Below are 15184 nucleotides of genomic sequence, written 5' to 3'. Positions count from 1 at the left end.
CAGAGGAGTGGTGGAGAAATGGCGTTTGCGCCAAGTAACCCTTATTTTGAGCGCTTGCTCACCGCTCGAGGGCCGCCGCGGCTCGTTATAAACTTTATCTGAAATAGTGTTGCGATGAATTAGACGTAGATACTTACAGAAATGGTAGTTTATAAGACATACTGCCCGAACATGTGGTTTTCCAAAAATCGATTTTTTTTCCGCGATTTTTCGTTTTTCAAAGGCTGCGTCTCCCCTTAAAGGGGCCCTGAACCATCCCTAGGGCTTGGTGCAATTACATAGTCCGCAGGTAGCATAAGCTGCTGTGAACATGTCAGCCAAGTCTTGCTGTTGTATGCGGTGCATGCAGCTTGCAAGTGGATTGCAATGTCACCTTTCTCTCAAACACTCTCCTTTCAACAAAAGGCCCTGTCTACACTCTCTTCTAGACGCACTATTTCGTCATTCCTTTAGACGGTCGCTATTGGCTGATAGCCGACATCAAGCTGCGGTCGGCTACATGGCGTAGATACCGCAGCTGCTGCGGGGTGCCGCAATGAGTCCATTGGCTAAGCGCACTGCGGCTTGCTGAGGGTAACCACATTTGGCTTATGTTTAGCGTGTCGTAGGCACCAAAAGCAGAAGTCGTGGCATCTACGCTAACATTCAAACTGAAGTTTGAACTGCCGCTCATGCTGTCACTACCGTTGTGACTCGGGGTCCGAAGACGTGGGATCTTCTTTTCTCGAGGAGAATTGAGTGAACGGGAGGCTGGGTCCAATATCCAGGACGTTTGACAAACACATATATTTACATATGTACAAGAAAATTCAAAGAAATACAAAGAAATGCAAAGAAATACAGAAAAGTTGATGATAATGTGTTAGTCGCTGATCACTCCGTCCGTCCGTAGCTCCTTTTATGCTGTGTGTGATCTTTGTTTAGTCACTTCCTCCAATCTGGTGCCAGGAGGTCGATGACATCAGGTCCCACCAATCCGGTGTCAGGAGGCCGCTGACATCAGGTCCCACCAATCTGGAGATATGTCGCCCTTTTCTCCGATGCTATTGTACACTGAGAGGGTCATACTGGGCGGGCCGTGTCATACTGAGCGCATCTCTGGCTTGGACACGCCAGTTTGTGCTGCTGACAGGTGACAGCCGTATCATTGCTAATTGCTGAAACCTCTCATGAACGAGGCACTCCTGCGCTGGCCATAACTCATCTGTGTCGAGAACCATCCCAACGAGGCCATCGGCCCTTTCACCACAATCATGCGAGCCATGACCGAGGGGTGTCGCGGGGCGAACGGCCGATCACAACACTACAGATAGCAAGGCCCCTATTGGGATCAGGGGTAGCCAGACAGGCACACAAGGAGAGGAAGTATGTTAAAAAAAAGAAAAGAGGAAAGAACAGACACGTTACACTGTCCACTAAATTAATTTTGATAGCAATGCAAACCCCACTGCGTACTTTAAAGAGCTGGCTTATCAACTTGATTAGAGTAATTGTATAATTACTTGCCTGAGCACCTTTCTTATACATGACAAGCACATGCAGAACAATATATGCATACTGTACCGGTGACTCTTTGTAAACACTAGTAACATCCTCTTGCATTGTGGCAGCGATACCAAAATCTATCAACTTCAGCTTCCCCGCCACGAAGAGGAAGTTGGCTGGCTTCAGGTCAGAGTGTATCACACCTGTCAAAAACAAATGCATTTAGATATCAATATAACAAACTTCAATATGATGAAATTCTCGATATAACAAGGCATTCAACTTTTTAGAACTTCTTGTCCATAGAACACCATGTATTTAGAATCCCAATATAATGAAGTGTATACACGATTTCAACATAACGAAATTTCACTATCACTTCGAAGAGATACTAAAAACTTCACTGGGTACAGATGGTAAATTGGTTAAATTAGAAGTGGTTGCTTGCGAACGCACCTCTCAAATCATGCCACACGACAAATAGTGACTGCCAAAGCACAGAAGCGTCATGTTCTGTTAAAGTCCAAGTGCAATAAGATCCTATTACACCCTGCCCGCAGTATGCTTTTGGTGCGAGTGAAAGCATGGAAGGGTGAGCCGAGAAGAATGGTGGCTTGATGAGCATTCTACGCGCGCGAGAAAGAGGAGGGGGGAGGGTAGTGAGCTACGGATGATCAAGCACAGATGAGGGGAGGAAGAGGGAGACAGGTTGGCACGAGTCTCTTTTTCAAAAGTGGCCACGGCTGCGCATGGCTGTCATGCCTGGCTGAGCGCATATGCAGCCTGTGGGCAGTGTTTTAGAGGTAGTAATCTGCCACATACGCAAGAAGTGGTGTGCTGATATGGCATGGCATCATATGAGCCGTCTTCCCGCATGTTTAGTACTGGAGGTTGCGTAATCTTGTTTCGGAGGCTCATTAAAGCACTCACTCCCCGCTGCCGTTGCATTTAATCTTAACATTCTTCCCACTATGGGCGACACTATCAGCTGCAGAAGTGGAGTGGATGCAAAAGTGTGGCTGGCTTCGTTTCATCCTGCTGACGTGGAGACATTGTCGATATGGCATGAAACGGTATCTTTCCTTGCCGACTCTCAAAGACAATAAAATAATTTTTTTTTTCTCATTCAAATTTGATTTTTCCGATTGTCCAATAATTCTGAAAATTTTGCAGCTCCTTCCGTCTCAACAAAATCTGTCGGCAACTGTACTTATTTGCATAAAAGCTAAATTTAAATGTAATGAAATTTCAATTAACGAAGCAAATTGCAAGTTTTACCGACTTTGTTATTACAAGGTTTAACTGTACTACTGCAACATCAGAGTCTGTGCAGGCTCTTCAGAAAAATACTCAAGTGCATTTAGTAAGTACTGTCAGAGCACTGCCAATATATCTGCCAGGTGTCACATGACATAATGGATGCAACAGTTTTTAAACATAAGAAAACTTCAAACACTCGTTAATATGGGTGCACAAATACCGAATGATTGTTCCTAAACTGAATATTGAATCTAATCAAGAAGACAAAGGTTGTACATCAAAAATACAGTAATTACCACAATCTTAAATGTTAGCAAATTTTATGCAAGGAAAGCAGCTGTAAAACTGTTTGCAGCAGTGTACGAGCAGTAGCTCTCATGTATGCAAATGATGCCTGCCTGTGTTTGCTGCTGGGTTTGAGATAATGCAGCCCAGATGCATGGATGCCATCATATGAGTGTGCAAGACTGCACATGTTGCTTTTTGCAAGTGGCAATGCTTGATCAGTGCCTTCATTTTGGCACAGCATGCTGCTCGCGCTCTACAGAACAGTGAACGGGTCTGTACATGCATATTTCTATACTGTTACACCCAGCCATTAGGATATGAGGATGCTGCCAGTCATCAGTTACATTGGTATTTATATTTCTGGAATGGCCAGAAACTTCGTGGCCATGTCATAGAGACCCAGGAAGATTTGCTTTCTTTGAGACGGCCAGACGGTCATCAACATTACAGCAGGTGAGCTGTGCCAGCCATAGCCTGCTCATTAAAACCACCCTACAAAATGGACGAAACAACCAATTCCAAATGTAGATGGTGCCTCATGTGGCCCAGTGTTGCTATTCCACCACTTCTTCCTAGGTGACTGCAGCTGCAGTCTTTCCGTGCAAGAAAGCAAACTTACAGACCCATTTGGAGCTGTGCAGATTTGAGTTATCGGATGCGGGTACAACTTTAGTTCGATGTAGCATATGTTCTGCTATGCATTGTTGCTAAAGCTCCACAATGTTCAGAATCTGCTCTATATAAGAGATAACTTCATTTAATCAGGTTGGTTAAAATTTATATGCACTGTAACAGCCAGCTTCAATAGATATGGCAATGCCTTCCTCTTCAAAGTAAAGGTAGAGGCTAAGAAGCCACTGTAACTGATGTAACAACACACAATCACACACACAGAATGATGCATGAAAGGATGATGCGGGAAGGCATGAGAGAAGAAATAAGTCAGCCATAAATCTATGGCCTTATTTATTACATACACAAATTTTCACACAGATTAAAAATAACTGCGAGCAGACACAATGTCCAAGTAGGGCTTTTAGCCCATCAAAGCTGTATATTTGTGCAATGTCAATAGCCTTAGGCCTCGTATACAAGTGAAAAAGTACTTGTGGAGTGTGAAACATGTAAATTTGGGGATTGTCTGACATGTGTTTGCAAAATTCCTCTCTACTGCGACCTGTGTGCATCAGCCAAACTGGTCAATGAGTGTTTACAAGAGCACAAAAATATGTGTGAACAACTAAATTCATCTGAGAACCTTGCTCTGCATTGTGCTAGGCTTGGTAGTACAGCGTTGTTTCAACAGGCTACTGTGTTAGCATATGAGAATAACAGAAGGAAGAAAGATAATCTAGGCTTTTAGCATGTTGTCTGGTGCATATGGCATATGTATCAACATGTATTCTGCTTATACAGCACTGAGTGAACATGAAATAGCACTGCTTCATCGAGACGAAGATAGGAAGCAGCCTCGATTGTGATGAGCATTCATGTTTTACATCCCCTTCCTTTTTATCAGTTTATTTACTCTATTATCCTAAGTATTTCACCTCTGGAATATGAATAAACCAGTTTGACCATCATCCTTCGTGTGCTTTTTCATTTGTGCCTTGTTACATGCAGTGCAACTCACATTTATGATCAAGAACCAATTAGCATTCACACAACCTTACATTAAAATGAGCAAGATTGGAACTTAGTAAATTAAGCTGAGATGGCCAAAACTGACAGCCATATTTTTCCTGTTAAACTCAGTTGGGTGGCCTTTTGCATCTTACTGTCACCGAGTGCCAGTCATTAAAAAAGTTGGCTGCTGTTTTTCTGCAGGACTACCTAAATAACTGTACAGTGGCATCTCATTGATATGATTCTGCATGATATGTTTTTCGGGACAAAACGTTTCTTCTTATTTTCCCGACCAACATCCCATAGGAGTAATGTATTTTCACACGGTTATTGCGATCACGTTTTTACCTGAAATTAGATAACAAGTGCAGAAGTGGACTTGTACTAGTAGTATTTCTAAAACTCAGCTTCATAATCCAGTGTACTAGGTTCAATAACATTCCAACGACCCATGAACGACGTGTTCAGCCCCAGGCACAGTGGAGGAAAAACGCATGTGGCATGCTGCCGGCAGTAAAACGATGCTGAGGCAGCGCAGACGCACCGACTGGTAGTGCGCTGCTCCTCAGTTGAGCGAGGGAATGGCACCTTCTTTTTTTATCTTCTAGAAGAACTTTGTTACGGAACTTGAAAAGAAGAAAGTTCAGCGCAATCTGACTAGCTAGTTCAACATTGCTAAATAAAAGTGCGTTGGCTGCAGTTTGTATGGCGTCGAATGATGCTGCTCTGCATAACATGCTATGCGGAGCAGTATTGCTCAACTCCACACAAACCTTTGCTATTGAGTGTCAGTAATTACGCCTATTTTCACACCTTCTTGAGCTGGCTTCGGATAATACGATTTTTGGATGATACATATTATATTCCTGTTCCCATGAACATCGTATCAACGAGACTCCATTTTATTAAGGACACGTCCTTATGGTAAAACATTTGTGCCATGTCATTAAGCCTTTCAGGGTCAATGACGTAAATATACGGTGCCGCGAACAAATCCAAAATGGTCGAAGCCGTATATTTACGGCGTCGTCTGTATGTTTAAAAAGGGTGCCAATTCCATAACTTTTTCTTTCCTGGCATGTGCTGCCACTATGCGGGAATACAAGGAATTTTTTTCTCACACCTGCCTCTCTCGGTTTTCGTTGCATGGTTCTTGTGCATTAGCATGTGCGCAGGCGGGCAGCGGTTATCTTGGGTTTTGTTTCGGGGGGCAGTTCTGGCTTCTTGCACTTGCAAAACTGATGGCTATCTTGTTATGGTGGATCCACACGACAGACGGCTCCGCGAAAAACTGTTCCGCGGACGCTTATTCCGCTGCCCATCCGGCTGCGAAGCGCATCCAGACGATGGACAGAGTGAGCATACGACCGCGCCGGAAATATAAAGATGGCGGCACCGCCCGAAGCGACTGCCCTCTGCCTCAAACCTGTCAAGTCATCATCGTCCACTGTGTGGCCCGTAACTTTCAAACTGAGGCTTGTATTTGGTTTAAATTTGTGTCTGAAAGCTTCGACAACAAAGTATTTGTGATGAGTGGGCACCGTTTCCGAAAGCCATACTCAGATTCTCGGCGTGTAGGCTTAGAGTGGCTGTATTGGCTGAACATGGCCTCGAAGATGTTGCGGTGGCCCAGGCGGATCTCAATGGCTGTATGTTACAAATATTTGCTTGTTTCTACTCACTGTAGTTGGCACCATCGATGTAATAAAGACTTTGTCATACGTGTTTTTCACTACGAATGAAGATGGAGATCAAAAGGAAACGGCATGTTGGCCGCAATGGCTATTGCTTTGTCCAAATTGGATGGTGACAAGTACTTGTTTCATAGAAAGAGGTCTTGTCGGCTAAAGGACTATATCGCCAACAAGCATCTCGGTATGCAAAACCACTTGTACTGGGAGCTGTTGGTCAGTGACATTGAGAAATACCGGAGGCTGCTTCGAGTGACAAGAGAGCAGTTTCTTCACTTGCTGCCAAATCGTCTCTCTTACTCTCATGTCCGTGTAATCGGTGAGAGTCATGTCCCACAATGCAGGGAACTGCTCCACGAGATGCAAGAAGAAGAAAGTTTCTTCATCGCTCAAGCTCATTTCAGTCGCTCTTGTGCAAGTCATGCGCATAAACAGGCACGACTGGTTTCAACAGCGATGAAGATGTTTCAGAAAGATCCTAAAGCCCCACTTGTTGCCAGACTGTAGAGCATGCTAGGCTAAATCTGCAGCATTCGACGCCCAGAATCCGGATGCGAAAAATAGCTCGGCATTTTCCGTCCGTGGGGGTGGCGGACGATGCGCGGACGGCATGAATCCGTGACGTGTAGTCACGTGATGCGCTATCCGTTGCGGAAAAAACTGATTCAGTCCGTCGTGTGGATCCACCATTACTGATCGCTCAAAGGGCGACCGCCGTGCATGCGTTTCTTTTCTTTCTTTTTTTCTTTGGAGACTCGCGAAAACCAATTGCCTCTGGTTGGTGATAAGATGAAGATTAGCGGAAGTTCGTCACACATTTTGCTCTTTTCACGGGCACACAAACACACAGTTTTCTTGAGTGCGGTCACCTACGCAGTTCGATTACACTATGGACGTAAATATTAGTGTAAGAGCAGGAACATTTGAGACTTGTGAAATATTCTCGTGTGCGCATTTTCTAAGCCTTGAACTATGTGTATAACAATGCGTCAAGTTTTAAATTCTTTTAAGTTTATTTCCATATTTTTTATTGTTGTTATTCATGAATAAACAGTACATATATAGCAACGGAAATTTTTTTTCTCGTTTTAGGGTCCCCCTAGAAAAATTATGGTAAATTGTTTTAGATATAGGTCCGTCTGAAGGATTTAAATCTGCAATAAAAAAAAATCGACCCTGGGTGGTCGCATATGTTGAAAAAAATCGACCCTGAAAGGGTTAAACAAGCCCTGAAACACTTTTTGAACATTGTAAAAAAAATGTTACCAATCTGTTGTGGGGATGCTCAACTCTCAGGCGTCCCCCGATGTTTTTCCCGCATGGCCCTCATGTTTCCTGCAATCCGACTTCTCCCCGCGGCTGAATGATGGCAGTGGTCGGTGTGGTAGCAGCACATTATGATAGATGGCACGAGTGTTGCACTGCTAACGGCACATAACAGCGGGGTTACTTGGCTTCCTCGTGGGCTTGAGGTCGTCAAGTGGCGCAGATGTTCCGCGCATGCGCGCTGATCCATGTTTAGGAGCATGACACCGGAATGGACGAACATGATCGTTCGAATGTGCCACCGTCCGCGGGACCACACATGTAAACGTTTAGGCGTTGGTGTCCAGCATGGAGGCGAACATATTTGCTCGCTATTCGGTCACGGTAAGTCAGACTTCGATATGTCGCATGCCCCCCAATCAGCATGTTCTATCGGTAATAATTCGGCTGGCTATAGATTGGAGTACAAAAGGTGCAATAAATGCCCTTGTGATTCTTTGCACTACTGTGTTGTCGTTCCTTTGTCGCAAGAGCATGTTTCAGACCCCACACTGTTAACGAGGCTCCTGCTAACATGCGAGCCAAATATTGCAATGCATGCAGCAGGGAATTTACAATCTCATGTGAAAAGCAGGGAACAGCCACTTGCCCATGCATCCACAATGTCGTCATTGAAAGCAGTTGGTTCACCAATGCTATTGGCTGATTTCGTGATCCTGAGAACATACTCAGTAATACATAATTGTGAAATTTAATTAAATAAATAAAAAATATAAGTGTGCAATGATTTAATGATTATTTATTTCTTGCTTTTTGAAATTGCAATGCTCATTTCTCCATCTACTGCATGTGGCCTCTGACATGGCAGCAGCGTGTTACATAGCGTAGCCTACCGCGGCCGCCACGGGGTGCGGCAAGGAGCCATTCTCTGCACCCGATGCAAAACTTTTGGCCAGGGCTTTGCCCTATTTGCTTCTCCACTGTGAAGCTTCCAGTGTGCTAGCGGAGACGAAATGAGAAAGTCGGGTATTTGTGCGATAACTCCACTTATAGTTGAAACATTTGAAGAATTTTTAAGGCATGAGACTCGTATGACGATTTACTTTAACAGTAAGGCCAAGGCCATTTTACAATTAGAGGAGTGTTTCAAGGCCCCTTTTTAATTTGTTAGCATTGTATGGATCCCTTGACAGGTCCCAAATACAAGACATCAATGTGTTTTAACATGGCAAATCAGTTTTGCAGAAGCTCGTAAGGTGGCGGAAGATTAATAAAAGGCGAATTGTCAGCCACTGGACTGTAGCCCGAAGCTGCAAATGGAACCCATCCAAGTACCTCAGAAAGAAAGCTTTGAATTGAAAAATTTGGCCTGGTCCAGGAATTGATCCCGGGACCAACGGCTTTCCAGGGCGGTCATATTATAATTGGAGCTAACCAGAAGGCTAGCAGATCTCGGAGAAAGAGGGATACGGGAAGAATGCTACAGAATTGTCTACTAATGCATAAGCATTCTTTTGACTCAGCTGCTACTTCGCTTTTGCTTACTTATTTAGCTAGCTTATGCATGTCTACCCATCGCTACCAATCATCTACTATTACACAATCGCAACAATTACATCCAATTATGGATTTATTTTGCAGATATATCAACTGAGCTGAAACGCCGTTGCAATTTTTTTTTTCTGCCACACCACAGGTTTTTTTACAGGCCTGTAGGAGGTTTTTCTCTATTTTCTTAGTTTCGTACAGTCCTACAATAATTCTTTGGTGAGTACCCCAGCAAAACCTGTCCATCCAGTGGCACCTTAAATCTGCAAAATAAATTCATAATTGGTCAACACATGTAATCGTTATAGTAGTGTAAGCATCTAGTAAGATGCTTGGTAGCGTTAGAAAATAAAAAAAATACTTCTGATCAGGATTCGAACCATGGACTGTAGTGTGGCAGTCAGATGTAAACTGAGTCCAAGGTAACTTTCACTCCCGTCAATGTAATGCGGCTCACACGGACACCTGACTGCCATGCTGCAGTCCATGGTTTGAATCCAGGTCAGAAGTATTTTAAAATTTTTATTTAGAATGCTACCAATCATCTACTGTTACACTATTATAACGATTAGATGTATTGACCAGTTATGCATTTATATTGCAGGTATAAGGCGCCACTGGGACAGGTTTTGCTGGGGTACTCTCCCGAGATGTTTGCGCATTGAAAAATAAGGGAAGGTATTGCAAATCCAGAGCTATGTGGACCCTTTTCTTTTTTTCTTTTGGAGAAAATTCACTCAATCCACTCAACTGCCTCACAAGCCCCAGTATGGAAGCGTGTGCGTAACGAGGCATAAATGACAGGAGCAATTGCTTCTCACGTTTTTGATGTATTTCCTTGACAGCCTGCAGCATCTCCGACCAGTAGAACTTGATGGTGACTGGACCGAGGTCACCTTGCCTGTTCGTGAGCACAGTTGCAAGGTCCTGGTCACCCTTTTCCATCACCAAGGCCAGCACTTTGTCCTTTGTGTTGAGTTCACTGCAGGGAACACAGACACAAATAAACAAAGAAATGCAACAGTCACTACAGCTCCTTCATTTATCTGTATATTGATATCTACACTATGGTCCAAAGGCCATATTCCCCATTTATTAAAAATAGTAATAATAATAATAAAAAAATGTTAGCATGCATTAGCTGGCTAAACACAAGCAGAACTGGAACTAATGAAAGGAAATTATTCTGCTGAGCCAGCATTACCTTGAGTTGCACAGATGTTGAGTGTGCTAACTTGATTTGAAAACATTTATGTCTAAGAATGCCTTCCATAGTAATGAGGCATCGTGTTGAATGTTATACTATGTGAAAGTATCACTGAATGTATCACTGGAAGTGGTCAAAGCACATGTCCAATTTTTATTGACCTTCGTCATTTGACCACAGAAAACTGCAACTCCACTATTGTCAGGATTGCCTAGTCAATAGAATGGATGATAAAATGAATAGAATCAGCAGAAAAGAATACTTAAAAAATACAGCCCCAGGTTTCTATTGGTACCGATGTCCAAATCACAGCAGCACACAGAAATGCAGACATCATAGCTGACATAGTTCCTGAAAGGGTAGACTTTAGCAAAGATCCCAAAGATTAGGACATCTTTCCTCTTCAGGCACCCATTAATTCTGTGCATTCAAAATTTAATTTCAAGACACTTCTAGTATCTTTGGAAACATTAAAAGCATATTGCAGCCAAACAGATAAATAATTTTTAATTCTTCAGTGAGTTTTGTCAAGTTTACAAGATGTTTCAATTCTCTACAGGAATGTCAGGTATGATAACATCTAACTATTTCATGTACAGTATACTACTTGGAGAGCAGTCACACAGCCACTTCAAGAATGTGCCTGATGTTTATTAAACATTGTCAAAGTGAGCCTGCTACATGACATACTGGCACTGAGAGCAAACACCCAGACATCTACCTGCCAACTCTTTTCACTAAAACACTGAAGCACTTGTTTAAATTTCCAACAAAGGACCAATAAGAGGAATCCCAAGATGTATGTCACATATTTTAAACAATAACTTTATTGTGATAGCAATTATACAGGCACCCCAAGCGAATTTCTGCCATCACCATCATCGTTGCTGTGATGTTCCATATAAAGCCCAAACACAATAACATTGTCACCACGCGCCGTACAATGTATGTGCGAGTAAAAGCTTGCGAGGGTCAGTGGACAATCGCGGCTCAATCTCGTGCGCGCGAGGGAAGGAGGGAGGCGGAGTGGAAGCATGCTGTTTTCTGTCGTGTGCGAGGCCTAGGGGGGAAGGCGAGGGAGAGGGGGGTTCTACTCTGACGGCTGCTGCTTACGGCGCGGCTGTCCGGGTCTCATCTTCAAATTGATCTGCGATGTGGACAAAGTGCATGCGTCGAGTGCTGGTAGTTTCGCGTGTGCTGTGATTTCGACGTTTAGTTCGCGCTGAAGCGACAGACAACACAAAGGCCAATTCGTTCGCTGCTGCTTCCGCACTTCCTAACTCCAGTGATTTGACAGCAAGTTTCCGTAGTCATTGAGCGCGATGCGTTCATGTTTACCTGTGCGCGCATGGCACCATGCTTGTCAATTTAGTAAGCAAATGTTTAAAACTTTATACAGCGGATAGAACTATCCTTACTTCGTACAGCTGTCTACTAATTTGCTATCGCAATCGATGCTTCACCTTTCGGGTGAAGCTGAGTTTTTTATCTCTGCTTTTGATGCACTACTCAAACATGCACAATTGTATACAACCTGTCGAACTTTATGGTGCAGAAGAAAAGGCATCTGCACATAACAGACTTTTCACTCTAGATTCAGTGCCCAGCAAATGCTGTAACTGTTGTTTGAATCTTGTTTTAGTCATTCACATTGAACACATGCAGCTCCTTCAGCAAATTGTATGAGTGGAAAGCATGGCAATGGGAGCGCAATATCAAAATGATGACACATTGGACCATGTGCTTGCTTACCTATACTGTAGACATGGTTCTGCATTTTCAGATTAATCTGATAAAATCTGAAAAAATACTTGGCAGTAAAAAATTTTACAATTGGGATTTATTTAAAACTCAGAATTTCAGGACGTTCAGTTATGGTCATGTGACTGTGCTTCGGAGACATGTGGCACCAGAGCTATGCTTGAGCATCTTAGAGCCAATATGATGGAAAACATGGAGGAAGAAAATTGTAGAAAACAAATCCACATGGGCAACTGCTTGCACAACCTGCTCATCAAAGCTAAAGTTCCTAGATGAAATTAGAACAAGCTGCTCTCGAGAAGTAACTAGAAGTGAGTATGCTATTTTGTATGACGTGTACAGTCTCCTTGACATGAGCCTGCAGGCACTGTTAAGCTGATAGAATGACACATCTGCGACAACCATCGGCACGGACACCGACTACATACTTGGTATTGTAGTATAACCAGCTTCCGGGAGTAGTACGCTACTGTTGCAGCAAGGTAGAGCCACACCGCACAGCGAAACATTCCTCATGAAATGGTGGGACAGCAGTTTCTTTGCCTACATGTTTCAATACCACTCAATAAGCATTATTTGGAAGTGAGCACCTATGTTGTTTATTTCTCTGCTCTTAGTCCTGTTTTTGCATTGTGAGCCATGTTATTCCTCATGATTTGCATACACCAACCAACAAGTCATTTTATTACTGCACTCAAATCATGAAAACATCAAGATGGAACTGCTGGCAGCGTTTGACATGCCACCCCTTTCTCTACTCTTAGTCCTGTTCTTGCACTGTTTGCCATATTATTCCTCATGAATTGTATACAATAGCAAGTAATTGCAAGCAAGTACACAATAGCAAGTAACTAAATATTCTCTTTCCAAGTCTGCTAATTTTTTTAGATGATGAAGGTGGAACACTTTCTTCCACTACTTGACACTGCTCAGGTAGTTTCTGCTGTGTCTAAACCTTGTCATCACAAGAATGGACTCCTCTCCATGAAGATTTGTTTTCAGTCAAATATAAAGCATAAATGACCAGTGCTATAAAAATTCAGCAAGAAAGTGGACCTCACCAGTCATAAAGACGAACCACACGGCCGCAGGATCGCAGTGCTTTAAGAATAGCCACTTCTTGCATGTAAGCCTGCATCACACTTGGCTGCACATTTGCCAAGCTCACCAGCTTTACGGCACACAGCTCCTTTCGGTGGTTGAACATCATGAACACCTGCACATTTGGCACACCACAAGTTTTCACAGCAAGTTTCACTGTCACTGCAGTCTACAGACATTCACAGTTTCTTTAACAAATTGAATGGTAACCCTGACTGGAAGAAATGCAGCTAAACAATGCGCACTGCTGGGCTAGTTGGTCTACACACTACAATTTGTCTCCCGTTAGCGAGGACAATAACACCTGCCTTCGTTGCTGTGGTGTTATTGTTAGCATTAAAAAAAAATAATCTAAAAAATTCAAATTAAATTCTGGGGTTTTATGTGCCAAAACCACTTTCTGATTACGAGGCATGCTGTAGTGGGGAACTCCGGAAATTTCGACCACCTGGGGTTCTTTAATGTGCACCTAAATCTAAGCACACGGGTGTTTTTGCATTTTGCCCCCATCGAAATCCGGCCGCTGTGGCCGGGATTCGATCCCGCGAGCTCGTGCTCAGCAGCCAAACACCATAGCCACTGAGCAACCACGGCGGGTAAAAAACCTAAATAACCTAAATGAATGAAAGCACATTATGTGCCTAGTATCACTTTGCTTTTATTTAGGAATGTGCAAAAAAAAAAAAAAAAAATTCCGAGGATGCCTTTTATGGCCTGTGCACCACCACCACCACCACCACCAAAAACGACTGGATTCTCTAGTTAGCACTGAGCTCAGACATAAATGCAACCTTGTGCGATAGCGAGACACCAAGAATGCTTGCAGCATGGCACCTAACAGAATCTGTGACCTGCACTGTGGACATGAGGTGGTTGTGTTCTTTATCACATAGTATGGCAAAAACTAATGGGACAAATACAAGAATGGAATGTGCAGGAAGGGACCATAATTTCAATCCTCACTCCTGCAGAGACAATCTCTGAGGAGGACAGTCCGATTGGCTGCAGCAACAATAGTGAATGGGCCACTTTAGCTGCGTGGGACATGTTGTCGAGTTGCTGTTGTTCATGGCCCATACATCATGTTCACTGGTCTCCAAAAAGGGTTAACCCTCTGAGGGTTTTTGCCATACATGTATGGCACCGTCGATCTGCTCTGCATGGTTTTTGACGTACATGTACGGCGCTGATATTATGTTTGATATTTTGTGTGTATTCAATACCAATAGTCGTTGAGAGATGCTGCCATTTCTATGGAGTCACCCAGAGTCTCCTGAAATCGTGTTTCCATACATTGGTGTGTATAAAGCAACCTGTTTACCTCTAAGCACTTGATCGTGTGGTCGCATGCATGTTGTCTGCTACCTCCAAGGCATGCGTGGAAGAAATGGTTACGTTCTTTTACGGCCACCACTATAGCGTTTCCGATGGTGCAGCGCAGTGAAAGTTTAGAGATGCTAGTGAGTTTTATTTTTCTCTTCGTTCAGTTGCGGTCCCCCTTTCGGTAGCGGTTCACATATTCCATACACTGGGGTGCATGCAGTCGTGATTTTATTATGACTACGTGCAGTGCTTCTTCTCCTGGTGACTGCTCAAGCATTTCTTCTTCAGACTTGTTTCCGATGTGTTTCTTCTTCTGATGAAATGTGTTTTTGTGATGAAAAATTGATACCCATAAATATGGTAGATATTTTTCTTAATCTTACTGACAGCGTATTTGTGCGTACTGTTGAACCTCGCAATAACGAAATCAGCGAGGAATGTGAAAAAATTCGCTTTCGTGAGAATTTCGTTGTTGCACAATGAGACACCCCAGATAGGTAATGCATCACAGAACGAAACTTTACTGTCAAAATTCGGTTAGCCTACTTTCACAAGCTTGCTCGAGGATATAAAGCTGCATTGCCGACACTACAAAATGCGTTGCATGCGTCGATCAGCAGTGGCAGCA

At 43.3% G+C, this 15184-nt stretch overlaps 1 protein-coding gene across 1 annotated transcript in view; it reads right to left on the bottom strand.

Annotated features, from left to right (window-relative positions):
- Mps1 (dual specificity protein kinase monopolar spindle 1) overlaps positions 1 to 15184 on the bottom strand; it is a 134876-nt gene that overhangs the window by 41349 nt on the left and 78343 nt on the right. Inside the window, exons 12-14 of the mRNA XM_055063720.2 lie at positions 13194 to 13348; positions 9986 to 10146; positions 1564 to 1688 (exon numbers count right to left, since the gene is read on the bottom strand). Of these exons, the coding sequence (XP_054919695.1) occupies positions 1564 to 1688; positions 9986 to 10146; positions 13194 to 13348 (441 nt within the window). The remainder of the gene's footprint in view (positions 1 to 1563; positions 1689 to 9985; positions 10147 to 13193; positions 13349 to 15184) is intronic.

The sequence above is a fragment of the Dermacentor andersoni genome, chromosome 1 (assembly GCF_023375885.2).
Source record: "Dermacentor andersoni chromosome 1, qqDerAnde1_hic_scaffold, whole genome shotgun sequence".
NCBI lineage: Eukaryota > Metazoa > Arthropoda > Arachnida > Ixodida > Ixodidae > Dermacentor > Dermacentor andersoni.
This window is presented reverse-complemented; position numbering and strand designations above follow the sequence as displayed.